This window comes from Cystoisospora suis (genome assembly GCF_002600585.1).
Source record: "Cystoisospora suis strain Wien I chromosome Unknown contig_374, whole genome shotgun sequence".
Lineage (NCBI taxonomy): Eukaryota > Apicomplexa > Conoidasida > Eucoccidiorida > Sarcocystidae > Cystoisospora > Cystoisospora suis.
Genome location: NW_027153175.1, coordinates 27,490 through 53,728, shown reverse-complemented (window position 1 = coordinate 53,728; position 26,239 = coordinate 27,490). Strand labels below are relative to the sequence as shown.

General features: G+C 54.3%; 3 protein-coding genes across 3 annotated transcripts; 2 read left to right on the top strand and 1 right to left on the bottom strand.

Moving 5' to 3' along the window:
• Nucleotides 1-101: 101 nt before the first annotated feature.
• Nucleotides 102-12,660, top strand: CSUI_000945 (uncharacterized protein; the record flags this gene model as incomplete). The annotated part of the gene is made up of 10 exons (XM_068061151.1): nt 102-944; nt 3,301-3,515; nt 4,023-4,578; nt 4,780-5,106; nt 5,418-5,960; nt 6,198-6,249; nt 6,349-6,895; nt 7,060-7,554; nt 7,896-11,727; nt 12,136-12,660. The coding sequence occupies 10 exons, from the start codon at nt 102-104 to the stop codon at nt 12,658-12,660; spliced, it is 7,935 nt and encodes a 2,644-aa protein (XP_067926877.1).
• Nucleotides 12,661-15,143: 2,483 nt separating this feature from the next.
• Nucleotides 15,144-20,685, top strand: CSUI_000944 (surp module domain-containing protein). The gene is made up of 5 exons (XM_068061150.1): nt 15,144-17,378; nt 17,826-18,001; nt 18,736-18,868; nt 19,249-19,629; nt 20,431-20,685. Exons 1-5 carry the CDS (start codon nt 16,107-16,109, stop codon nt 20,503-20,505), a joined length of 2,037 nt encoding a protein of 678 aa, XP_067926876.1. The 5' UTR covers nt 15,144-16,106; the 3' UTR covers nt 20,506-20,685.
• Nucleotides 20,686-22,673: 1,988 nt separating this feature from the next.
• On the bottom strand, nt 22,674-26,160 carry CSUI_000943 (pap2 family carboxy-terminal protein). Its single transcript, XM_068061149.1, has one exon. It carries the CDS (start codon nt 24,873-24,875, stop codon nt 23,460-23,462), a length of 1,416 nt encoding a protein of 471 aa, XP_067926875.1. The 5' UTR covers nt 24,876-26,160; the 3' UTR covers nt 22,674-23,459.
• Between the last annotated feature and the right edge of the window lie 79 nt (nt 26,161-26,239).

Here is a 26,239-nt window from a genome sequence, read left to right as displayed (position 1 = left end):
CACTGTGCCTCTGATGGTCATTCTCAGGGCGTACCGCTCAGGCCGCTTCCGTAGGCCTTATCGATCTTCACGTGTAAGGGCCTCAGCTGTTGTCACCACCCATGAAGCCGACGCCGAAGCCCCGAAAAGGGCGGACAGCCCTCATTGGCCAACCTACTGGAAGCGGCCATGCAGCGTCAGACAAGCCGGGGCCGGACGAGGCAGCCTCTTCGGCTGAGCTTCCTCCAACAGAGGAGCCGACAACACCGGCGCAAACTCAGCTAGCGACTGACCGAGGAGAACCTCCGGCTGTCGAGGCAGACGCGCCTAAGCTGCCCGTTTCTCAAAAGAAGCCTTTAACACTTGATCAAGCGAAGGCGGTTTTGGACAAATGTGGAAGCGTCGGCGCTATGCTAGACAGTATCTTTGAGGAGTTCTACGGGCCACCAGCTGACAAAGAAGACGGGGACGAGCCCCGTCCGAGGTCGGACTCGACGACGACCGTACAGCACAGTAGTCAGTTACCCGCCAGTCTGCCTCCTCAGAATCACTCCGGCAAAACCTTGAAATCTGAGGTGGAGTCGGCGACTGAACAGCGTGACGGAGGCGAGACACAAGCGGCTCTCGAGGGGGCTGCCTTGGAAGGGACGGGTGACGCGGCCGCATCGCCGCCAGTGCAAGAGAAGAAAGATGAGGGGGAAGAGGCAGTGACAGAGCTGATGCGCCAGCTGGTCAGCTTTCAGACGGAATGCGAGGTGGCAGCGATGACGATGCTTAATCAGCATATCCAAGCTGAAAAGGACGATGAAGAGGAACGCACTGCGCTGGCTGCTCTCCATCTGGAGCCTGGACGAGACATTCCGCTAGGCAGCTCCAAGCTCCACCTTGAACCTAGCTCGCTTGGCGCGGCTGGGGGCGACTTGCTGAACGCACGAAATATCATTGAGGAAACGTTCGAGCCCGAGGTACCATCAGCTACACGAACGACAAAGGCCGGCAGCAAACGGGGCTGTGCCGGGTCGCTCGCCTTGGCACTTGCTGAGAAGTCATACGCAGATTCAACCGAGAAAGCAGAGGGAGCGCACATGCTTTTCACTGCTTAGGACAGTTGTAAGGCTGTCTCGCGGCCGACGCAGCAGGCTCGGTGCTGTCGATAACGGCACAGAGATCAAATAGTCCAGCGCTGATGACGTGCCATGTCCTATCATTTGTAGCACTCGGGCTTCGCGAGAGCAGAAACGCCAGGAAAAAGTTCTCGTCACACCTACCTGCAAACGACTAAATCTGCTCAAAACCGTTTGCGAGCGACGCGAGCATTGCCTTCTTCTCAGTACGTCGGGTCAAGGCATGATCCTGTGTAGCCACTTCATGATTGAGTCGGGAGTGTCGCCGGATGCGCGCTAGGCCTATGCCTTACAAGCGATGGCTGCGCGGACCATATTCTTCTCTGAAGCACAGAGAGCCTCCGACAATAGTTAGCCGTTCTATCGAGACCAGAGAAACAGAAGGGAAAGCGGACCGCAGAAGCCCTGCTCTCGGGGGCTTCGTGTTTGCGAGAAGGGAACCTGAGGATCAACGCTGGCATACGAGAGCGCGCTAACTTTGCTTAGCAGAAGCATCAGTGCTCTCTACCACTGCATCGGAAGTATGTAATCGGACATACTGGCACCAATTAGGCCTCCGGATGGCCTTGAAAATGCGTCCCCGCCGCGAGCGTATGAGCAACGACTGCTACTACACCTGCGTTCAGGCAGAAAAAGAGAAGTGTGGCAACGACTTCTCTCTCCTCAACCAAAATCCAGATTCCAAGGGCCCGAGCGAAGACTGCTGCCGAGCAACTCGAGGAAAAAGAACTCATGAGTCGCATGCGCTGGAGACAGAATTTCTTGAGAAACCCGCGGCTCAATTTCAGCTCTGCAGTTCTCGGAAAATGTCCCTTCAAGGCCGAGCCTGAAGTCGTGGTGAGACGGCAACGGGGAAAGCCTGGCGGACGCGACTAGGCTCTGCTGGGGTAGCGTGCCTGCCACCAACCGTCCTCCAGACGAAACACGGATCACTCTCCGAAGAATTGTATGAGGCGCCACTTAATGCTCGACACGGGGATTCGAGTCACATCTCCAGATCTTTTCCGTGCGGTGTCGGATGTGCATATTCTTGCGGCGCTGCCGTGATGTCTTCGTTCGTGACCATCAGTACTGGCGGGTGCTCGAGCCGACTTCTAGGGGACTGGAGAAGAGCCCTGGTGCTCGAGTTAGATTCTAGACGAGATACAGGCTCAGCTGCTCAAAAGCTGACCCGAGCTTTCGCAGCCTGCTCATAGATACGGGGTCAGCGCTACGGACGTCTATTGATGGCAACTACTGCAGAGCAGACAATATAGCTCGGAACTGATTTCGACCGATGCCCAGGTTAAGCAAGGAGACCGAAGCGTAGCGGCTTGCCTCGCTCCGGCAACTCTAGCCGCACGCTCCCACCATCGCGCCGTGTTGGCATGCTGCAGACTTTTCATGGTTTCAGGACAGGAGAGCTCTACAAGCAAGTGATAGTTTTCAGGAATGTGACACACCTGGGCCGGCGTCTTCGTATGGAACTGCCTGCGTCAAAGGGGCTTTCCATTACTTCGCTGGCCTTCTCAGTACCTGGTTCAAGAGATTGCCAATCAATCGCTAAGAAATACGACTCAAAAGGACCAGTCGCTCCGGGGGAGGTCATCGGCGGGCAACCCCGAACAGGAGTGATCGCTCCAGGGATGTCTGCCCAGGTACGGTCTCACTGTAGTCCCGCTGAAATGTCTTTCGCAAGTTGCCGTAAGGATGTCCGGCAGGCATGTGTTGGTGACTCCCACCGGCGACGTCACTTCAGCTGTACGCGGCACCCCCTGTTAATGCATGGCCCGTCAGAAGCCAGGGTCCTCACTTGCAACTCGGCACCCGAGTTACGGGAGTTCTGCTCCTGCAGAAGGCGCCACTGAGGGAGATCACTTCAGCCCCCAATGCTGTGCTGATGATTACCGCGGCTCCTGCGTGCAGGTTGAAGTCCATTTCCGTCCGCTATCGCTGGATGATGTTACCGCCCAATTGATTCTGCACACTGAATTAGGTGCCTTTAGCCTGGCGGTACGACGTGAAAACTTGGCAGGGGCAACACCGCGGCTGCGACACAGAACAGCGTTGTCTCCATTCAGTGTGTGAGAAACTGCTCTTGTCTTACACACACCCGAGACGGCGCTCCGGCGGTTTCACAACCGCGATGCCGGCTGGAAGAGGGGACTGCAGAGCCGCAGACCCTATTGGTCGAGTTGGTTGCTCTACTTGGCTGTAGTTCGAGCTGGTGTCTGATTTTTCTCCCAAGTCCGTAGCGGCTACAGCATCGTCCCGCTTTGCGTCTACGCAGGTTCTCTGTCGGCGTGAGTTCCCAAAGCTGCCCCACCTCCCCCCACTAGTCGACTGCGGAATCTGTATGTCTGGCCAGGTGGCCGAAGCACGGTATGTTCAGAGCAACTCCTCGGAAGAGTTCGGTAATCCTCGGCCGAGGGGGTTTGCGCAGGATCCCTTCACAGCTGCACAGTGCTGTGAGCACTTGCGACACTCACACCGGTGCAGCTGCTGAGTGCAGTTGAGGATGTAGGATCATTATTAGCCCATCTCCAGCCTCTGCTAGTTTCTTGGAAGCAGAAAATTGTGTCACCGTCCGGCCGGGTAGAGGGGCAGGCCGAAGAATGCTGGAATAAGCGGTAGTCAACCACGGAAGGACGGGTCGTGGCTTCCGGATCACAGAGTACATACGAAGTAAACGCCGAGCATCACACGCCTTTGCCAATCCACCGCCCCAATACTAAGGCGAACTGGTCTCTAAACCACTTGCTTTTGCCTGGAAAGACCGTCTGGAGCAAGACAACGGGTAATATAAGGTGCGCATACGACAGCTCCCCAGAAGCTCCGAAAGAAACCGTGAGACGGACCTCTTCCGCGGCCGCTCGCCGGATTAGTCCTGTCCCACCGTCATCCCGGGTTGATCTATGCGGATGTGTGTGTGTCCGGCAGGATACCGCTCCTCAACGAGGGGGGCGAGGCTCAGTTCACGATCGATCACCCACGGGGGAACGACTTAGAGAGTGAAAATTGGGGCGTGCTGGAGCGGCAACTCTCGAAATCATTGTCTCAGTTACGATCTCATACGTTTGATGCACTGGGGTCTGAGAGTCTCGAGAACCTGGAAAGGGAAACCTTCATCAAAAAGCCGTTTACGCTGTACCCCTGTTCTGTCTCTTTGGGGAAGGGCGAGTCATCAAATATCTCTGTCTTCTTTGAAACTCACGATCCCGGGGTGTTTCGAAATCTCGTCGTGATCCGAGCCGATTCCGGGCAGGCCTGGCCTGTCCAGCTCAGAGGCACAGCGACTGCCTCACGCGTCGAGCTTGTTCAGTTCGATGGCAAACCCTGGTCTGTGCAGAAGTTCATGGACGCCCTCGAGCAAATGAGCTTCGACGCCCCTCACGAGTCGGAGAAGCGTGAACTGGCCGGGAGGGAGGAAGACCAGCGGCTTGCTTCGGCCGCTGCCGAGGCCCTTCCCTCCGCGCTTGATTTCGGGCGAGTCCAGGTAAAAAGCGGATAAGAAAAACTGCGACATCGCGCCCGTAAACAGCTTTACTTCGGAAACTGAAGTGTGTGGGCAGTTCGCTGCCGGAGTGGCGCCTCAGAGAAGTAAAAACAAACTGGCTTCCGCCTCCGTGTGGTTTCTCTCTACGTAGACGCTGGCAAACGGTGTATCTCGTAAGCTGATTTGGATCCGGGCCAACAGGTGGGTCTATCAGTCTATATCCAGTGCGAAGTAGAGCCCTCTCCGCTTCACTGTTTTCAGGCCGATGGCGGTAGCGCGGAGAAAACGATTGTTCTCCGGAATGCAGGACGGCTCCCAGTGAAGCTCCAGTGGAAGTTTCCCGTGAGGGCAAGCAGTGGCACTTCGTTAGAAGCGTCAGGAAATTGCGGGACTGGACCTTTTTTCCTGGCCCCCATGTCGGCGGAGCTTGAGCCAGGCTCCCTGCAGGAGTTCCTGTTGTCCTTTAGGCCTTCCGGCCGCTGCCATGGGCCTGTCGAGACTGCAGCCGAACTGGAAGTAAGCGTTCCGGTGTGGACAGTCCAGAGCAGGCGGGCCCTACCACGAGACAGGACAAACCTACAACCAGGGGCAGAAGCCAGCCAGTTCTTATCGAGTTTTCATGCAGTGACATTGATACCCGGGAGAGCGCACGATGTTATGGAACGCTGACCGCCACGGAGTTACTTGTTCTCGTCGCCCCGGACACGTAACATCGACTTTTCCTGCAATCGAAATTCGTATGAGCAATACACTCCATATAGGCAGGCTCAAATCTGCCGGCTCGTGCATCGGTTCTTCACCGGATACCGTATCCTGCTGGCACTTTGCCTTCCCTTCAGCTGACACATGTCACTCAGTCCTCCCTAGTGAGCTTCTGGGACGTGCTTGGCGACCGAAACCACACTCTGCTTGACGAGGACTCTCCTCTTCCTCTGTGGGCATCCGAAGTCCGGCCGCTGGACCATGGCGATGAACTGGGATCCAGCTCTCTTGATCTCGTCAACGCCAAGCTCTTCTCCATAACCCTGCGAGGAACAGCAATCGCTCCACGGGCTACAGTCGTGCCTCAGCTCTTGGAAATCCACACCTGCCCTTTCCTTGTGCACACTGAGAAGTTAGTGTTCGTCAACGATGCTGTCTGTGAGACGCCGTTCCGTCTTTCTCCGGACACGCACTTCCTCGAGCTGCGCCACACTGACGAGCAGCAGCCTTACTCTGTAAAGTGCCAGAGTACGCCACATCGTTCGCCGGGCGAGCCAGCCAGCGGCAACGAGCCCGCGTCGGAGCGACAGCGGTCTCGCAGCCCGAACGGTCGGTGTCCGTGTTTGCTTCTTGTGAACGAAGACCACGTGAAAGAGCTCAGCCGAGGCGGACGCTTTCCGGTAAGGCCATCTTGTAGCCCGACACAAGGTCGGCAACTTTCTTTGGGTGCTGTTGTCTACCCTAGGAGTGGCCGCTTTCAGAAGAGTCGCACCCTTCGTGCGCAGTCTCAGCTTTCGCGGCCCTATCCAGGGGATCTCCCTACTGCTCCTCAGCTGAGCCATGCGTGAAGGTCTTCAAAGGGACCGCAGTCAATCAGCAACGTCTCCCCAGATGCTTCCGTACTTTTCCGTCCCCAGGAAGGATCAGTCGGAAGGCCGGAACTCGATAGTCATCCTTGTGGATCCTCCGGTAAGTCTGCTGGCTGGGTTTTTACGGGAGAGTGGAAGCTCTACGGCATTCCACCTTACACCTGGCTTTTGCTGTGGTGGTGTCCCCCCCTCAACCCAGGGGCGCTTTCTCCGAACTCCGCTAATGTCGTCGGGTACTTCTCTCTCAGTCCCGACGCCGGCCATGCCCCGCCACACTCGCGCGTGGAGCTGCAACTGCAACTTTGTCTCATCCGATGTTTGGAAGTCTCGTCGTCTCTGGAACTGAGGCTGTCGTCTTCGGAGCCAAGCCCTCTTCAGACCACCAGAAGCAGTTCCTGTCCCAGCACTGAAGTATCCGGTGCGCGGCCGGTGCCCTCCGTCGCAGTCCACATGCGAATAACCGTCACCCCACCCCAACTACAGATGCTGTCGCCTGCAACCCTCGACTTTGGCGTGGTGAGACCGCGATCCATGCAAGCAGCCAAGACGGGCTCTTCTTCGACAGGCGCTTTTAACTCAGCAAATGCTTTGCCGCCCACCGTTGGGTTGCTGGCGACTCGCGTATTCGTCCCTCGGGTTTTTTTCAGTATACTGTATCTGGAGCAGGGGTCCAACGGCTCCGGACTGAGCAACCGTGTTCTTCCGTTGGCACTTCCTCCACGAGCGCTCTTCGTTGTGCGTGACAGGTACGTGCTCACAGCCAGGGAACACTTGCCTGCCATCTGAGGAATCCAAGTGACGTCCCGACTGTCGCCCGCCTCCGTGGTATCACTGTGACCGGCAAACGCAAGCGGCAGGACCGGGTACCCCAAAGAGCTATTGAGACTTTCCAGCGGTGGCCTGGTCCCAGACCAAGACCTGTAGTCCCGACTCCAAGTGACTTTCCTGTTGCCACCTATGCGGAGCTCATACGGTCCTTGCAAGAATGTCCCATGAACACCAATATAGAGGGTGGTTCGGAGAACCCGAAGACTTTGGCAGCGCCGCGCACGGCTGTCCTAGCAAGTAGCTGGGCGCACGCAACAGATACGCCAGACCAGCCAACGAGAGCCTGCGCAAAATGCAGCTGCGTAGTAGAGCACTCAACGTTCACGGGCGCTCAGAGGGAGACCCCTGGTGAGAAGCTAGTTTGTCCCGACGACGCCTTGTCGAGCAGAGAGGAGACGGGCTGTACGGAGCAGGCAAGGTGCTTGAGCAGCAATGTTGCGGCGGAGGATGGAATTCTCAGCTTTTTCCCTTCTTGGGTTGTCCTGCCTCCTGGGAAGACGGCCAAGATAACAGTGACCTTGAACACGGCACATCCGGAACGTCTTCGCCGAGAAATTGCTGTGAGTCAAACTTATCCGTACGGACCCTGTGGTCTTTTGAAGTGTCTGAGGACCCAGTACTACGGCTCCGCCAGCCCAGACATATGGTGCTGCCATTGCTGCAGCAGATCAGATGCAGCGCTTTCTGTATACAGCACTCGTGAGAGCCCTGCGACTGCACCTGTCCGGCACTTGTCAGCCTTATGCTCCAAAACGCAATGGACCAGCCGTCTCTCAAAAAGCTCCAAAACGTTGAGCGAGCCGGCAGGTCGACTGGTGGTACATGTGCAACCAAACGTCCTTGTGAGAAACCACAGTCGCACCCCGCTCAGAATGTCGAGCTTATGGCTTAAGAGCAAGGCACTTTCTGTGCGTTTAGCCTTCATCTGCCATTGTCCTGTGTCCGGTCTCTGCAGGTGGACTGGCTAGGTGTGGATGGCGGTTTATTCTTCGATATCTGCGCCGAAGTGCAACTGCCGAAAGTGCTTTTAAGCCGCAAGACCGTGCGCGTCGAATCATGTTACATTTACATTCCGAAGACTGTGACTGAAGAGAACGAAGACGGATCACTCTATCTTTACAATGACTCCGACTTGCCTGCCTGCTTCTCGTGGGAGCCAGTAGCCGTGCGTACAGCAGAGGGGGATCCGTTGTTTAGTGCAGCCGAGAACACTGCTTGCCAGCGACCTTCGTGCCCGGCCGAAGCAACGTGCGCGCTAAGCATTCGCTTCACTCCCAGCTCGGGTAGTTTGGCACCGCGGGCTCGTCAGCCGATCGGTATCCAAGTAGTAGCCTCCCGTGTGGCTCCGCTGTTGGAAGCGGCGGCCGCCTGCCGCATTCAAGGATTGCTCAATCCTCTGTTTCTCAAAATTATCGCGCCGTGTAAAAGTCTTCAACTGAAGTACGCCGTCCTGGACTCGCTCCAGTGGCAGCAAGCTCTTCTGCTCCCCCCCCGCTCAAAGACATCTAGTCCATCAAGCGGTACTAGCAGGAAAGACAACCAAGTGAGCACTTCGGTCGGTCCGTGCCCCACGAGAGGGGCTGAGAGCTGCCAGAATATGGAGCCACCCGAGTTCCCCTGGCTCATGGATTGCGACAGAATACAAGATGGTGGGATTGTGTCGCCAGGCCTCGTGGAAATGAACGACAGCTGGGACGGCAACGCGGAAGGGGTCGTGGTAGAGTCGATCAGCCTCAAGGAGTTGAAGATGGGGGAGCCGCAGCTCGTATATCTGCTGCTGTCAAACGTCTGCAAAATCCCAGCAACATTCAGCATCTCAGCACGGTACTACGGTGTCAACTCTCCACTGCCGAGCTTCGATAGGAAAGACATCTCGCAACCTAACGGAAGCCAGGACGTGTGTCTATTACCAGCGATTCGGACTCCCAGACAGCAACTCCCTACATGCGACGCAAACCAACGTGTGATGCTCTCCGCAGCGGACCAGACAGAGCCACCCGCTCAGAAAAAGCCGTCGCGGTCTTCCCCGACTGATACATTAGTGCCCGAACTTGCCCTGCCTACGTACTCTCACACGTGCGAGGCTTTTCACACCCCCAAAGCCTCCAAATCTCCTCGTGCTGTAGACCCACGAGCGCCTGACGAGTCGCGACCCCCGACCGTTGCCGATTCCAAAGATGCGACTAGTGGCGAACCAACTGCGCGGTGCGGCAAGGCGTTGCTCACTTGCACGGCTTTCCAAGGCGCCCCCGGGTATGCGTCAGTTGCTGGCCAGCGGTACTGCGCTGCTGAAAAAGAAAGGCAAAGACGGTGCCAGCTGCTAGCTTCGCGGAAGGGTTTTGCTGTCGTGGCATCGCCGGCTTCTGGATGTCTCCCCGCCAATTCTAGTCGGTGTGTGATGATCGAATGCCTTGCGGACTTACCAGGAACCTTCACGGATGATATAGTTCTCGAGCTCCAGGCACACCCATTCTATATGTCTTCGTGTGACCAAGCGGCGGAGACCGCTCCTCGGGGGCAGCGACAGAACCTGAAGCTACAAGTCCACTTTCCTCTTCACGTGTCCGGAGTGGGAGACTTCCTGCACTTCGGCCTCCACCAGCCGGGCCTTAATGTGGCGACCCAGCCTTGTCCTGTTCTGTCTTTGGGATCTTGCATTGTCCCAAGCGAGCGCAGTCCTTCTTTGTGCACCCTCATCTCTGCTTGCAAAAGCCAGCAACTTTCGTCCAGTTCCCGTCCACCTTTCAAACGAATAACTCCTTTGAACTCTGTTGCTGCCTCATTGATGGTCGGGGTATCTAAGCCGGCAGGCGGACCGGATACTTACACACAACCAGAACTGGCTTTCGCCTTGGGGGGGCCTGCAAATAGTTCGGCTGAAACGCAGCCTCTCTGTGCAGCCTGTACTCCTTGCCCGCCTGTGGGAACCTTCAAGGTGGTAAATGCTTCACCATCCGATGTGGCGCTGCAGTGGAGAATTTTCGACCTGGAGATGTGGGAGAAGCAGCTCCAAGAAGAGGCTCGTCGCCGAAAGGAAGAGGCGGACGCAGCCGAGGCTGCAAGGCGCGCCGCCGAAGAGGCCGCCGCCGCCGCTGCTGAAGCGGCTCGTCAGCTGCAGCTGGAGATGGAGCTTCAGCGACAGCAGGATGCAGAGGCTGCGGCTGCTGCTGCAACTGCTGCCGCTGCCGCATCCGCGTCGACAAAGGGCGCTGCTTCCCAGAGAAAAGCAGCGTCGCACGCAGCGGCATCACCTCACCCGGGCCAGGGCGCGACAGTTGCGGCTATCCCAGTAACTGCCCCGAGCTGTGCAAAGGCTAGCGAACAACCTTCGTCGGAAACGGTAGCCTCCCATTCCTCTTTGGTCAAAGCAGCAGTCCAAAATCCCGAACAGCCAGCTGGTGGGCAAAAGGACAGCACGGCTGATCCAGCGCCGGTCCGCGCATCCACTGCTGAGAACGTTGAGGCGCCTGTAGACGACGAACGCGGGGAGCAGGACAAGAGAAACGAGGGTGATCAACAGGTTGACGGCCTCCAAGACAAGCAAGCCGACGAGGCGGCTACTCGCGGGTGTCCCCCGCAGGCGGCGCATGAGTGTCTGATACCTCCTGACAGCTGCGCTGTTGAGAATATCTGGCAGACCATCAAGGAGGGCGGGGCAGCACCCCCGGGAGGGGATCAGTATCTGAGTGGAATGAGGCTAGGTAGTACTATTCCTGTTGCAGTCCATCCTGCTCATTGTCTCATAAAAGCAAGGTCAACCAGTGTCTTTCGAATAACCTTCACGGGCGTGCAAAGTTCTGCGCATGTATCCCGGCTTCGCCTTGTGGGTTGCGGCCGTCTCGTTTCTGACAGAGGGCCGGCTCATCCTTCTTGCGAAGTGCCTTCACCGCAGCCGGAGGGGCATTCAATGATCAGCAAAGGAGGGATCTTACTAGTAGAAAATGAGTGCCCTCCTGTCATCGACATGGTCCGTGAGAAGACTCAATGCAAAGTGCGCGGTCCTCGGCAGGGGCCGCTGCCTCGGAATACACGTAGTGAAGAAGAGGTCGCCCGCCTACCTTCAATTCCTCTAGACGAATCGTCAGAGGACGAGGCGGACAGTCACTCACAGCGGCGCCCGCTCAGAACGGTCTGCAACACTATTGATGCCCGCCAGGCCTCTCTGTCCAATCGAGGCGATGGCCGGACAGGGACGGACAAGGCGATGGGCGCTCCTTCAACGCAAGAAGACAGCCCTGCTGGTCTTGACGTGTCGACTGCCAAACCTGAGACGCTGCGGTCTCTTGTCACCGATCGGTCGAATCTTGAGTCACCGGTGGGCACGGAGCAGCCCCCGCCGAATGCTCGTCTTCTTTTGGATGTGAAGGCGACGTTCTACCAACCTCGAATCAGCATCAGTTCGTCTGAAGGGGAGCCCTTGCCACTAAATGTTAGTGCTGTGGCATCTCACGATTCAATGGGGGAGGATCCACCAGTGCTGAAAACCTTTCTGGCGACCCCCTCCAGTGTCACCAGCCAACTGCCGGTGGGCGAACCAGTTTCTTCGAGCGCCTCTCAGAGACCGACGGTCTCTTCCGAGGACGGTACCTGCCGACTTGAGGTGCTTTGTCATACAGTTTACCTGCGAAATCCCTTACCTTGCGACTTGCATATGGCTCTACAAGTTACTGGGCCTCACTTTCAAATTGACGCAGTGAAAATTGACGCCGGGGGTCTCAATGGCGAATCGCGTACAATACCCGCATCGGAAGTAAGAGACATTGCGTCTGTTCAAGCCCGAAAACTGCTGCTGGCTCCGGAAAGAAAAACTATAGAGGAAGAACCCTCGGCGGCGCCGCGAGGGCTGGGACGTGGGCCTATCTATCCCCCGTCCGTAGCAGCCGAAGATGCCGGCTGCCGGGAGCCACTCTGTGTGACTTAAAGGCGGTTTGAATGCGTTCGTATGCCGGCCACTCACCCTTGATTGACAGCTTACTTCCTCCGGTACATGCCCGTACCCTACGAGTCCTGCCGCTTGAGCCAGCCGCCATGTGCATAGAGCGTCAACAAGGGCCTGGTGTCGCGCCTGGTTCCTCAAACTGAATGCATCAAGCCATGGCAGTAGTTCGCACAAGTTACTGGACAAGTTCATCTGTGCGTCCGTGTTTGCTGGTTGCAGCACCTCACGCTGAGGCCTTCCCAGTCTGCCCAAGTGCAGCTGGTGTTCACGCCGCCGCCCTTGAAGGACTGGAAAGACTACCCAGTGACAACGTTTGACGGGTCGTTCATCGTTATGTTCCCTTCGGCACCGTTGGGGACTCCGCCGCAGTGCTGGGTGCTGAAGGCTTTGTGCAGTCGGCCAATAGTTAGCCTGCGGACAGCGGGTGTTTCACTCCCGTACGAGCGGCCGACTGCCGACGATACTTCGCTGCATCGTCATCCACCAGGGGCCGACAGCAAACTCATTAGTTTCGGTCGTGTTCATGTTGCTGCGAGGATCGCAGTCAGGAGGGCTATGCTGCTGAAGAACTGTTCAGCTGTCCCTGCCGTCTGGAGTGTGTTGCATTTGCCGAAGGACGCGGAGGCCGCGATCTCTCCAAGCCGCTGTCCTTCCGTTAGGGCCGCCTCACGGAAGACACGCAGTGAGACCGCTTCCCTTTTTCTTGTAAGTAAAAAGGACCTGCTCCCCTCTCGACCAATTTGAAGGAAACATAGCGTGAGGTCCAAATCTTATGTCGGGCAAGGATGGATCAAGATAACACCATTGACCCCCTTCCTGTTGCTCCTCGTATCAGTCCGGCTCACCCTTGGCAGCGCCCCAAGGCTATTACATTAGTGGCACTTCCGCCAACCGAGCGAACCGCTGCAGTGAGGCTTTTGTTGCGTAGTGGCAGTGTACACGAATCAGCGAACCCCGCTTCACCAACAAACAGACTGTCACAGCAAGAGGTGGAGAGACGTCAGGTGATCCCCCTACCGGGGATCTCATATGACCGGCCCGACAGAGAGCAGGTCTGTTCTCTAAGACAAGTGGGCGATCAGTGGCGGTGCTGCCTAGAGGATGGCGGCACAAGGAATCGTTCTCGGACAGTTGCGTTTCGCCTTTCCGGTCCCTCCCACAAAGCACAAGGGGGTTCCACCCCACAACATCGCGCCCAACTGGTTACCCAAAAAAGTCCTTCGGACGGAGTGCATGAGGCGCTTTGTCACTGTGCTTGCTTCCTCGGGACGTGCCATCCGCCTTTTCCATGTTGAAGTGTCCCGCCCTGCAGCGCGTTACAAGCCGGCCTGTGGGCACGTTAGCATGTTTGTCTTATGGCGGGCTATTCTGTGTGTTTTCTTCTGGCCTCGCTTAGACCAATTCCGAGAAGTTGGTTGACGACCCCACTGCCTTCCACTTCGATGTCCCACGCGGGATTCTAAACGGCGTTCCCTGCGCACAGCAGTCAGTCGGCCGGTCAAATGTCCTACAGAGAACAGGAGACGGCCAGTTGATCACAGTTACCTTCCGGTACGACCATCTCGTGATTGGGACACACCAGCCGCGCCCCATGAACCGGCACGCCGATGAAAAGCCTTCATCTCCTTGGCTGCACCTTGTGAGCCCGGTCTATACCTTGAAGGGCACTCCCAGTTACCAGAACTGCTTTTCTGAGATGCCCGGCGGTCATGGTTTCCGGTCCGTTCTATGAAGCAGAACAGCCTGACTTGCCACAGTGACGCAGACACGAACACATCCAACATGGCGCCCGCGACATCGTGCTCGTTGTGCTGTGGACTGTAGAGGAAAAAGATCGTCTCTTCTAGCAGGCACCCGGTGAGGCAGGAACCTGCAGGTTAAAAACGTCTGCATGGTAATTCGTAAAAAGTGCCTGTGCGTTCGGCTTTTCAGGCCTTCCCGACCATCGCGGTACCGCTCGAGATTCCGCGTGTCCGTTGAGCACGGCCAGTCGATGGAATTTGAGCTGGAGGGCGTGGGCAGTGTGAATGAAGAGGACGATGACTTCTGATTGACCGTATACGTCGCCTTGTACAGTTTAGCAATTCACAGCTCGTTCAGGTGGAAACCCCGGGAACGATTGAATCTTCTGACACTCGCTGCAGTGCATTAGAGGGAGCGGCATGGTCCATACTGGAGTGAGTCAAGAAGTAATGACCGTCTCAGTACTGGGCTTACTGTACTATTCTCGTGCACTTCCGTAATTGACAGCTTTCATGCCTTCCATCACAAGTTTTTCAAGACTCTTGGGCATCGAGCCTTACGTACTCTGCGAAATGGTAGCCCCGGGACTGCAAAACACTTCGGAGCAATTGTATTGCCGAAGAAAACACATGTGACGGCCGCAAGACCCGAGAGCTGCTAACGCGGCTTTACGGCAGACTTCAGAGCAGGGTGCTCACCGTGCGTACGGCCGTGGCTTGCTCCCAGTCACTGATCACACCGAAGTGTCTGCCGCCACATCGAGTACTTTTGGGCACAGGGAAGATGCACGACACATTTCACAGAGCTGTTCGCCGACTACCTAGGCCGCAGAAGTCGTCTTCGTGGGCACTTGCAAGAGCAGGCTAGATGCGCACTCGCCCAAGGCGCAGCACTAACACCCTCCCGGTGATCTTATGGACTTCAGCGCGACACTTCCGTGATGAGCAAGATGCTGAGCCGTCCTGCGGTGAGACATTGCGTCCGAACTAAACCTGATCGCGTAACACCGTGCAGGCGCATGGCCAACAGCAGTTCCGGCTCGAGATTCCCATTCCCATCGGCCAGTGACCTCTCCCCAAACCACTACAATTCATGGTAGTTTAGAGACATTTCTTAATCTGTTTTTGCTGTTGGGTCTTACTTCCGGGAGAAAGACGGACCGTGGGCCCATCTCTGGAGTACCATGAATTGTAGCGGTTTGGGGAGAGGTCACTGGTCGGCGGGAATCCCGACAAATCCTGACTCCGAAGTCAATCGGAGGCAGATGTACAGAGAATCAGATCCTCAATCCTGTCTTGTCAGCACAGCCCTGTAATCATTCATTGTTGAACCTCGTAGAAAGAAGTTTGTAGTAGCAGGACCTTCCCCCGAAGCTGGCGAAGACCATCTGGCACGCAGCGCTGGTGTCGCATGCAATTCACGGAGATCTCTTGCGATCTGCCTTCCTTGCAGCTCCCATGCATCTTCTACCTTTTCCAGAGTCATTCTAACTCCCGCAACGACTTCAAAACGGTGTTTGCCCACTTCTGAGTTCTCCCGTGAGACTACTATTTGCTAGCGTGAAGCACTACTCGTTAGAAGGGGTGAGCTCTTCTGCTGGTTCCGGTGCTCGAGAGATGACGTCAGGTTTCTCGTCTGTTTTTTTCTTTTAGAGTGACCTCGTCCGCGTTGTTTGGCTCCACGACTGGGGTTTTTATATGTGTTGCATGCGCCCCTGAAGACGATACCATATCTCCCGGAGTCTCCGTATCGCGTTGCAACCCCACGTCAGAGACAATTACCCATGGTTTGTTCCACCCATTTCGCTACGCTTCTTGCCTTGAAGGTTTATGATTCACTCACGGTGGTGCCTTCTGTTCCGGAGACGGCTTTCTCGCGCATGTGCCCCAGCCGTGGGTTCTCCATCCCCCTTCAGGCTCTGCAGTATCCGCTGTGAGAACAACGTGTTGACCACGTTCTATGGTCCGGAAGCCGTTTCTGCCACGGCGTTCGCACTTCTCAGTGCGCGGAGCGCAGTGTTCCGCCGTTCCTTCTCGTCTGCCTCTGCAACATTCCAGCTTGATCGATTCTTACCTCGTCCTCCGAGTCAGCCACGCCCCAACGTTCTATCTTCTTTGCTCTGTATCTCTACGACCTTTATGAACCCCTGCTTCGTCCGGTGTCGTCCCGTCTGATTCCCCTCATCCAGCTTAGTGTTACCTCTTTCTCCTTCTCTCGACTGCCTGTCCCTTGGATTCCTTAGTCCTGTTCGTGTCTGTTCTGCTGTTGGGGGGGTTTTGGGGTCGCTTTCTTTCTTACCACCTTCCGTCGTCTTCGATCTGAGGAAAAAGTGACCCTATACTGGAAACTCTTTCCCGGTGCTCCCAGCGGTGGTTCTAAGGGCACAGGTTCCTGTGCGTTCCTCTCAAAGAACGTGCAGTTAACGCAGTAGCGCGGTCCCTGTCATCATGAGCACTGCAGTGCTACCTCCGCCGGGCACACCAGGCCCCCCTCCCTCGGTTGGAGGAGCTGATCCAAAGGCAGCAAACACGACAGCTGCCCCCGCTCGTGGGGGAACAATCAATCCATCTTCTATTGTGTTCCCGCCTCCGGATTTGCGAGGTATCATCGAGAAGACTGCACAGTTTGTTGCGAAGAATGGTGTGGAGTTTGAGCAGCGTGTCAGACGGGAGCAGAACAATCAAAGGTTCGCGTTTCTCTTTCCTAGCAATCCGTATAATGCGTATTATCAGTTGAAGGTTCGTGAGTTTCAGACGGGCGAGGAGGCTCCAAAGCCTCAAGTCCCGCAAGCGATATTGGATATGCGCCAGAAAGAAGAAGAAGAGAGGAAGAAGAGGGAGCGTGTTCTTATGCTTACTCAGTACGGTGAGGAGGCTCGTAAGAAGATCGAACCGCCTCCACCAGATGTTTACTCAGTTCCTCAGCCTTATATTGCACCTATTGATATTGATATTATTCAGACAACCGCTCAGTTTGTCGCTCGGAATGGGCAGCGGTTTCTTTCTGGACTAGCACAACGAGAGAGGCAAAACCCTCAGTTCGAATTTTTGAAGCCGACTCATGCACTCTTTCAGTACTTCACGAATCTTGTCGATGCATACACGAAATGCCTTCTCCCTCCCCCAGAACAGATGACCAAGGTAAGAGAGATTGGCGCCTCGACACAGAACGCTCTGAGTCGTTGTGTGAAGCGATTTGCTTGGGAGTTGGATCAGGAGAAGAAGAAAAAAGAAAAGGAGGAAAAGAATGCGGCAGAAAGATCACAAATGCAGGCCATCGACTGGCATGACTTCTTCATTGTAGAAACGATCGATTTCACAGAAGAAGATGATTTGCTACCTTTAGCCGCACCGGTCGATTTCTCCTCAACAGCCAAGCGCCCCCCTCCTGAAACTCTCGGCGTCATCGAAGAGGAAGAACCAGAGGGGGGGGTTCCGAAGCCTGGCCCTAGTATCGCCGCTCTTATCAGGGAGGCGGCAGATGCCGCCGAGGGTGTTGATGAGGAGGAGGAAATGGAGACCGAAGAGGAACCCGCTCCTTCGCCTCCCCCCGCCAAACCCTCAGAGGAGACAGAGACAGCCCCCGCTCCGTCTACGCAGGAGAAAGGCGATAAGAAAGCACAAGAGGAAGAAAAGGGAGTTGTCTCCGATGCCGAAGAAGAGGAAGAGGAAGAAGAAGAATCTTCTGTTGTCCCTTCCGTCCCGGCTCCAGCTCCCAAGGTAGGTGCCAGTGTCTCTTTTTCTCATCTCGTCCTAGCTGCCTTTGGTCCCGTTTATAGATCTCCGCGAAAAAGCAGTATGGGGGCACCTTATCGTGAAGCTTCGGGTCGCAGTCCATCAGCGCTTTTACCTTGCTGTATCTAGACGCCTTCTATGCTCCCCTCCGATGTAGGACCCGGCAGAACGATGATCTTTCAGTGGGTGTATACAATGGAATTTCTGACTTCCCTCATAGGCCGTGCATCCCCTTTATACACGCGAGTATATCGAAGCTTGGTAGCTCTTGTGTGTTGCCCTTCAAAGAATATCTCTGCTGAAAGACGTGTAAACTGCTGTTTGTGACAGCAGGAGGAACACAGAGTACTCCGTTATCGCGTACGCACACAGTTGGAGAGTTGTTGTATTTCTCCCTCGCCTTTGTTGTCTTCGTGTCGGCTCATTCTGTAGTCTTCGGTTCGCGTTGTCAAGGACTACGTCCGTCAACCCCGCAAGCGCGCCGGGGTCGCTGCGACGGAGGCTCAGTCTCAGAAGGGCCTCCAGAAGTGTCCGATCACAGGACAACTCGTTCCTGCCGAACAGATGTCAAACCATTTGCGCGTTCTGCTTCTGGATCCCAAGTGGAAGTACGGAAAGACGGCCTCAGAAACGGTTCTCAGAGCAGGACACGGGGGGCGCCTCTAGCTGGGCATGGCTGCTGCGATGTATCTATGCGTACTGCACTCTCTGTCATAGACAGCTACCGGGTCTGTTGTAGGGGCTTGGAAAGTTGTTTCAAGAGAGGGAAACTGCAATGACACAGATAAAGAAAACTGCTGTGTATGTGGTGTGGTGTGGCTACGTTTTGCCGCGTTGCATGTACACGAGAGGAGTACATACAGTCTCTCATCTCGTAGAATGTTCTCTAGTCGCTCCTATCAGCTTCAGTTGTGAGAGCAGCTTGTTCAATTCTCCTACACTTAAGTGAACTTGTGCTGAGCCTTCAGAGTTGTTCTCTCGTGTCATTTCACGTGGTTAGCGGGAAGCTCTTGATACTACCGGTCTCTCCGTGGCCGTGTCCACTAGATGAATGACTTGCTCTCGTGTACGCGGAACACCGTGAGATCCTCCCCCCCTTGTCTTCCGCTTTCAAATGGAGATATGTCTTCCTGGGCGGAAAGCATTGGCGAGCACGCAGTAGTTATCAGTGGCTACGTTCGGTTGTTTCCACCACTCTCTCTTTTCTTTTACGAACAGAAAGATGTGCTGTATGTACAGAGAGAAGGAATTCATGAGTGCGGCGCTTATCCTGTCTACCAATACGGCTACTACTAACGCGAATGTCTTTCTTTCGTGGTGTATCCTCCCCTTGGTTTTCCAGAGAGCAAAAGGAAAGATTCCTGGAAAAAGCAAAAGCCGAGTCCGCTTTTGCTCCCATGGAGGATGTCGAAGGCAACTTGGCGCTTTTTGTGTCGAAGCGTCCGGATCTCTTTGGATCGGTTGATGAACAGGTGGTACGTTGACGTGACTTCATTTCACGGTTCACATGTACCGAGCACCCCTGTATTCTTGCTTTGATACTCGGTCCATATGTGTTGAATTTCCTGTTAGTACGTACCCCTCATATATGTTCTCCCTGTGTAGGCCTTCGCTTCATATGTATTCCATCTTCTACTTCTGAAAGCGTGTTTTCTTATGAATCACTACTGTACATCTATCAGGGCTTTTGACACAAGTGTGCACATACATACATACATACATAGATTTTTTGTTCCTTGCGTCGTTGTTCATCGAAAACAAAACCATCTGTTGACCAAGTGATCGTGTGCGAAGACATCCAGTGATGGGTAAAGACTGCATAGCGCGCGATCTGTTCGCTGGTCATTCTCATCAGGTTGTCGAAGACAAAGTCGTCACCGCACTTGTACCTGAAGGCACAGTACCTGGACCGGCAACTTCAGAGTCGACCGGCAAGACCACTACAGCAGCAGCGGGCGGGGGGAAAGGTACGTCGTCCTCGATAGGGGCGGCCGCTCCCCCACCAGCGAAACGTGCTCGAACAGAGCCGGAGGTTACGACCGGAGGCAAGGGTATCTCCTTGACAATTGTGTGTGTTGCGGGAGGTGGTTTGGAAGAACAAGAACTCGAGGTTGAAGTTGATGAAAAGATGACGGTTCGAGCTTTGAAACAGTCACTTGCAGAGGCAGACTTAGGGCCGGGCATCACGGCTGATAAACTCATACTCAAAGACGAGGCAACCGGCTCGAAATTGTCGGTGAGTTGTTGTACAAAGTTGATTCTTGCTTGATGCATCCTCCTCTCTGGGTGGTGCGTGTACACTCCGTACCCCTCTCAAACAGCGAAGAGATGCTTCGGCTCTCCAGACTCTTATAGAAGCCTCTTTGTGGGTCATGTGGGCTCTTTCGATGTAGTACAGCATCAGCTCAGCATAGAAGGAGACTCACCGACTCACGGCTATTTCTACGGATAAGGAATCGTCACATGTTCACATACACACGAAGTCCCCCTTGACGCTCCGGACGCAAGCTGACCAGTAGTAGAAAGCGCCTGTATGCATGCACTGTGTTATGCGGGATCCTGAGCCAGGGTCTACTTCGTATGACTACGTTCGGCTAGCCTTCTGTCAATATAAAGTGAGACCTTTGTCGCTTTGAAAGGGGCGCAGAGTTTGTGACTCTGGCGCCCGGGCACTACAAGTGTTCTACTTTCTTTGTGCATGTGCGGAGGTAACTTTCTTCTCTCGTTCGCTTTGAATCTCTCTAGCTGCGTCGATCTTCTGCATACCTGAAGTAGGAATTAGCAACAGCCATTGTGGAAGCGCACGTGCACATTCGAGATATTATGCATGTCGGGTAGGCACCATCATGCTGGCGGGTTCAGGAGTAGTGCGTCCTCTCAATCTAGGTAGTCTGAGGGCATCAGCACTCCGGGCCGCCGTGCAAGGTGGTGAGTGCGCCCCATCGTGAAGTAAAGACAGGGAGTTGCTTCTCGAAGAGTTTTTCTTTCATCGAACTTGCGCAATTCTCTAGCATCCTTTCTTCTGTTGCTATTACAGGACCGGAAAACCATCGACTCGTATGGAGCAGGGAAACCAGGATTCAAACTTCTCTTGTCTGTTGAGTTATCGTAGTCATTATCGACGTGAAACGCCGACTCCGAACATGCACCTGTCCTTTCACGTGGGCCGTGCTATTGTGATTGTGGTGCATGTCAAAACATCTTCTGAAATGTATCTTTTTTAACTGGCTTTTCCCTGTACGGAGATGTTCTATCGCTTCCAAAACTTCCTCATCATCTATGTGTTCAGCTCAACAGCTTTTACGTAGACGCGCATTGCTCAAGCCTTGAGCTGTGTTGTTACACAGACGCAGTGTGCAGGAGCATCTCCGAGAAAAATAGCGTGGCGACTTGCTGTCCACTCTGGAACGTCTGCATGCTGGATCGGGGGTTAGCTACGGAAAAAAAAAAGCAGAAAGATTTCTGAGATGCCGAAGCGAACAGTACGATCGTTGAGGTGTGATGACGGCACAGGCTGTACATTGTGGCGGCATCGTTTTTTGCCTGCTATAGTAGCAGGCACTCTCAAAGGAAAGGGGGGGGGGATGCGCAGCGTCACGCAATCTGTCTGCTTTAGCGGAGTCACCAAATGCAGTACGGACACGTAACCCTCACCCCCTGACAGAACTACGCAGTCAGTGCCACAGTCCCGTGCTGCCCTGGGAGCTATCTTTGTTGCACGAGGCCAAGTGAAAGGCTGCCAGGCTCTTCGATAGTGGTGGCGTTTACTGCAGGGTGGTTTCCAACCGGGTAGGTAGGCGGCGAAAGGGTTGTCAGTTTCACATGAAACCTTGATCCGGAGAGGAGCTGCGGTCCGTACAGCCAACGTGAGGTGAATAGTCAGATGATATTGGTGGCTTGGTGTTTGAACTCAGTTAGGTGGCACGCGTTGAGGAAGTGTCGCGAATCAAGGCTATCTTGGAAACCCCGAGAGCCCTGACCAACACGGAACGTGCAGGTAGGTGTCACCAGCAGTTGAACTTCACCACGGTGTGCGGACCGGAACCTTCGTCCCTATAACCTCTGCAGGCTCTTCTCTGTGAGCCCGCTGCCATTCAAACACCTTCCCAGACGGGAAAAGCAAGCTACACCTGAGCAGTCAGAGTTACGTAAATCTCCGGAGTATCCGCGTAAAGCTGGTGCATCACACCACCCTGGCTCTCTCCTAACCTCAGTGCCTGTTGAAACTGAAGACATGTAGACAGGGTTGACAACGTCTGACAATTCGGGGTCAGTCCCGCAGAAATCACTCCTTGAGGTAGGTGTCTTCGGCCTTCTCAGCCTTACTAGTCTAAGCTTTTTACAAGGATGAATTTGTATAGCAGGTCACTACGAAAGTAGCTGCAGAGATCCGAGTAACGACGGGAACAGCCTTTCTGTTTCCGACGGAGGAACCCCTTTACAGGTAAAAGCCCCGGGGACCTCTAGACATGGAGGTATTTGGTAAGCACGCGAATCGCTTGAGAGATTCGGTTAACGAGCAACGTCTTCCTTCCAGACGCAGAGACCTCTTAGCAAGTAACGACCCCGGCGGCTTTTTTTTGTGTCTTCCAAATGAGTGGACATAGAAGGGGCACCTCCTAACGGCTGGATCGCCGTCTGCTATATGACACATTACTCCTAACATTTTTCCAGCGAGAATATGCGACAGACTGCTGTCCAGAAAGCGCAGTGAATGCTAAGAAAAAGAGGCTAGCTGGCCCGCCTGAGTACCTGTTGAGAGCCCGAATGATTGCTTACAACGGAACGGGTACCCAGTAATGTACGAAACTAGCGAAGCCAATTACAAATGCGCCCTACAAGTCGGCGAGTCGCCACTCTGGTACAGAAGAGTCGCACGTATCCTCTTCGGAACACATGAATTGTCAGGACACAGAGCTCATCAATCTCTTCCTCCCAATGTGTCCATTTCTGTAGGCTTTACACCCCCGCTGCTGCGTCTGTATGCGAAAATACGCACCCCTCGATGTAGTCGCAAGGCTTGAATCTCAACCGCAGATTCACTCGTCCGAGTGTCATAGCTTGTCACCAGGCCCGGCCCTCTTGACGCGGTAGCTTTTACCTCCCTCTGTAAGCATCCCCTGAGCTCCCTACCCTGCTTCACCTTGTTAAGGATGCACTGTGTTCTCGTCACGCATACACGCTCCGAAAAGACCAACGCGAAGCTGATCTATAATCCGTGTGAGAAGACAGTTGTTTTGTCCTGTCTGAGTCCCCGAGCGGGTGCACGTATTCTCAGGTAGTCCCTTTCGCACATGTACAATGCGGGAGCGCACCATCAAACGAAGGCTCGTCACCTAGGAAAGATACTACTGGCTGCAACATCACGGCGACGAGGACAGACAAGATATCGCTTGATGAGTTGTTGTTAACGCTTCATTGGAGTGCACGATATCACCATGTATATTCCATCATAGGTGGCAATTCTACTTACCGTGAGAATTTACCCTCAACTCAAACAGGGAGAACAACACAAGGAGGCATGTTTCGTGTACTCCTACTGTCACGGACGTCACCCCCCTGCTGCTTGGTATAGAGGTGTTCAAGTACGAATCGTGTACGTTACGTGCGTTTCTCGCGGTCGACAAACAGGCACAAAAGGATGATGTCGATGAATGAATATACGGACACATGCAAATGCCACATGCAAAACCTACATGTCACAGGGCCACCTACCTATCTACCTCCTACCTAGGAAAAGACGAAGTCTTGAATACTTACATCCATTCGTAATATAGATAGATACGCTCATTAACAGAAAACACACGGTGCAGACAGATTATCAACTCAAGACTAGACAGCCTAGACCTGTTACTCATTTCAGTTAACCCTAAAGTTATCCGGAGACAAGGGAGAACTCTTGAGAGACGGCTCCGCGTCCCCTGGGAATTAGCATGTGTCATAATGCACATACAGACGTATAGACCCACATATCCGCGATTGAAGATGAGAAGAACATACTTACAGACCAACAGAGAGTATTACACCCTGGTGTTCCTCTTCTTCTTCTTCCGAGTGTTGCTTCTCTCAAAGTCCCTCAATGAACCGAATGACGCGCGCCCCCGCACGTATGATAGGGAACCGCATAAGTGAGAACCCCGAAGTATTGCTATGATCGTTGGTATGACTGGACCCGGAAAGAGCCGCCTCTCCTTTGGCAACTAGTCCAGCGGCCTCTGTATTCAAGACTTTCTTCTCTCCTGCTGCAGAAAGTGTGGTCACCCCACTCTCAGTCGTTGCCGATGTGGAAGCTTCAGAAATCGAGTCGTCATCTACAGCTGGAGCCTCTTCGGCATGGAGTAAAGCAATCTTTTGTCGAGAACTTTCTCTTTCTTTTTCAGCCCAGATAAGAGAGAAGAGGCAATGATAGATACACCAAGCCCCGAAGGTGAAGTTGATCGCCATGAAGACGTCAATCGTATAATGATTGAAGGAGACAATAATCAACCAAAGGTTCACTAGGCCAACGACGAGGCATGTATTACGTAGAATATTCAACCGGAGTATGGTGCCCCATAGTGTTTTCCGTCTATCATACACTTGGTCTTCATTCTCAACTTCTTCACATTCCTCTTCTCCCACTGCTACTCCCGTCCCTTCGCCGAGAGAACCTGTCCCCTCTAAGTCTGAAGAACAGTCAGATTTGAGCCCTGCATACTGGAGTTGCCTTCTTCGAGAAGACGAGGAAGAAGAGGACGCACCCTTTCTTCTTAGGACATTACTCATACGTCGTAAAAGAGAGAGAATGAAACGGAGAATCATGTAGAAAGGGACATTCTCTGTGTCTCTGTCCTCTCTGTTCGCGTTTCCATACAGAAGCCAAAGAGCCAGACAACAGCATGTCATCGTGGAATGGCCGGAGATAATCATGCCTGTACACTCGCTTCTCTTTGAAATAGCTTGCAAGAAACCCTGGTAAAAGAAAGAACTTACAGAGGTGACAGGCATGGGCACGCAGTGCCGAGTAGAAGGAGGAAGTGTGGTGATAACGATCGCAAGTCCCCGAAGAAGATAAAGACATCCTAAGAGGAAAAGAAACCTTACTCCTATTGCCAGATTCAGAGGCATTTTGATAAATAACATATGCCGAAAGATCGTCACAACTAACAGCCCAACCGTCACAACATCAACAATGAATGGAGTTGCAAAGGAAAGTGGACGAGAATTGAGTAATTGGTCATGAATGCGATCAGGAAGGCTCTTCTGAGTCTTCGGGTCGAAGAAAGAATCTGACATTACCGAACAGAGACACATGGTATAAATACAGAATACGAAATACAATCCAAATGTCACGAAACGGCAGATATAGAATCGGAGCGAATGCGGTGCTACCCAAAGTGCAGGCATTGACGTCGGGCCCTCTTTACCCGAGGACCCAGATGCTGCTGTCCCCTTCTTAGGGGAGGCAAACGCCCCCGTGCCTGGAAGCACCAATTCATTCATCCTGTCCACAAGCGATAGAAAAAACTCATGCAGCACAGATGAGAACCTCACTTACACTGAAATAACCAACATCAAGTCTCCTTGGGAAGGCAACAATACGGACTCGCCCGCGTCAGATGACCGCACTCACTCCAGTTGTCTGAGGTATGGGCAAGAGGCAACGGCCTCTCGGCTTGAAGAAAACCGGCGATGTACCAAGGCTCATTGCCCAGTTCCCCCCCTTCCAAAACTTGAAGGCTGGAGCGGACGGGACAGACTAGGCCGAACTATAGCTAGGTGAAGAGTTCTGCAAGCGTGTCGATAAACCAGACTGCTGAGCGCGTGACACGAGTGCCATTGAACTTCGCTGGCAAGCCCCAGAGGCGCGAGCACACCGGAAGAAGCAAACTCCACGAACCACCACGAAAGGAAAAACGCTTTGCCAACCACTCAAGTTCAGAAAAGTCATGCGATCGAAAAACGGAGGCAGCAACCGATCATCCAAAAACAGGGCTGACCCCGGGGGCCAAACTAAGAGACACCAACTGAGGACGAGGCAGCCGGCTCCTGGAGCTAACTACACGGCCAAAGAGACCGGCGAGGACGTCGGACACAGCGTCTCAGTATGAACCCAAGAGTTGTCGACCGGGGAGAACGAAGTGACCAACCACTGGGACTGACTTTTTCAGGGACCCGTAAAAGCATGAAACTGTCAACGTGAAAAAAGAAGTGAGGAGCGCGGCAGCAACAAAGCCGGGCAGCCCTATCACGGGAGAAACAGAAGCGGTCCTGGACTCTACTAGGGAAACCGCAGCAACTTCCTGCGCCACCGCGCCAGTAGAAGGGTAGTTATGCCAAGGAACACAGTGGAGAAGGCACTCGTCGCAGATTCTGGAGATAATCCCGTTCGCCGATCTCGAAAGTGGCGCTACCCGTCCGATTCAGCGCAGACAGTGCGATGGCGACACAAGCACACGGGAAAGGCGGTTAAGACCGCCTGACAAACAAGTTCGAACAACAGGTGAAGATGCCGCTTTGAGGTGACCAAAGTGCGATAAGCCTGCGATGTGCTTGCTGGCCGGGCGTACTGGGAAAACACCCTGTGAAGGAAGGACTCTCACACGGCTAACTGTAACGGAGCCGCTTAGCCCCCGTTACCACGCGCTCAGTTCAGTTAGTACTCGTGAATTAGCCGATGATATCCCTACGCATGCGCTCCTGCTGGACCTGAGCTCGTCGGAGAGGGGACGGGCGAACGGAGCTCTGGAGTACGCAGAGAGATCTCCAGGATGGATCCTTTTGTGATTCTTTGGCAACAGACTCAGGTTCCGTAGGGAGGAGCCAGGTGACGCAAACAAGGCAGTTGATATGCCCGCCAAAGCCTG

What these genes read in the sequence shown, in the direction of transcription:
- CSUI_000943 (XM_068061149.1), bottom strand. Translation starts at nt 24,875, where the DNA reads ATGAATGAATTGGTGCTTCCAGGCACGGGGGCGTTTGCCTCCCCTAAG.
- CSUI_000944 (XM_068061150.1), top strand. Translation starts at nt 16,107, where the DNA reads ATGAGCACTGCAGTGCTACCTCCGCCGGGCACACCAGGCCCCCCTCCC. An exon ending in TCCCGGCTCCAGCTCCCAAG is followed by an intron (nt 17,379 to 17,825) that starts GTAGGTGCCAGT and finishes CTCATTCTGTAG; the next exon opens with TCTTCGGTTCGCGTTGTCAA. An exon ending in CAACCGGCTCGAAATTGTCG is followed by an intron (nt 19,630 to 20,430) that starts GTGAGTTGTTGT and finishes TTGCTATTACAG; the next exon opens with GACCGGAAAACCATCGACTC.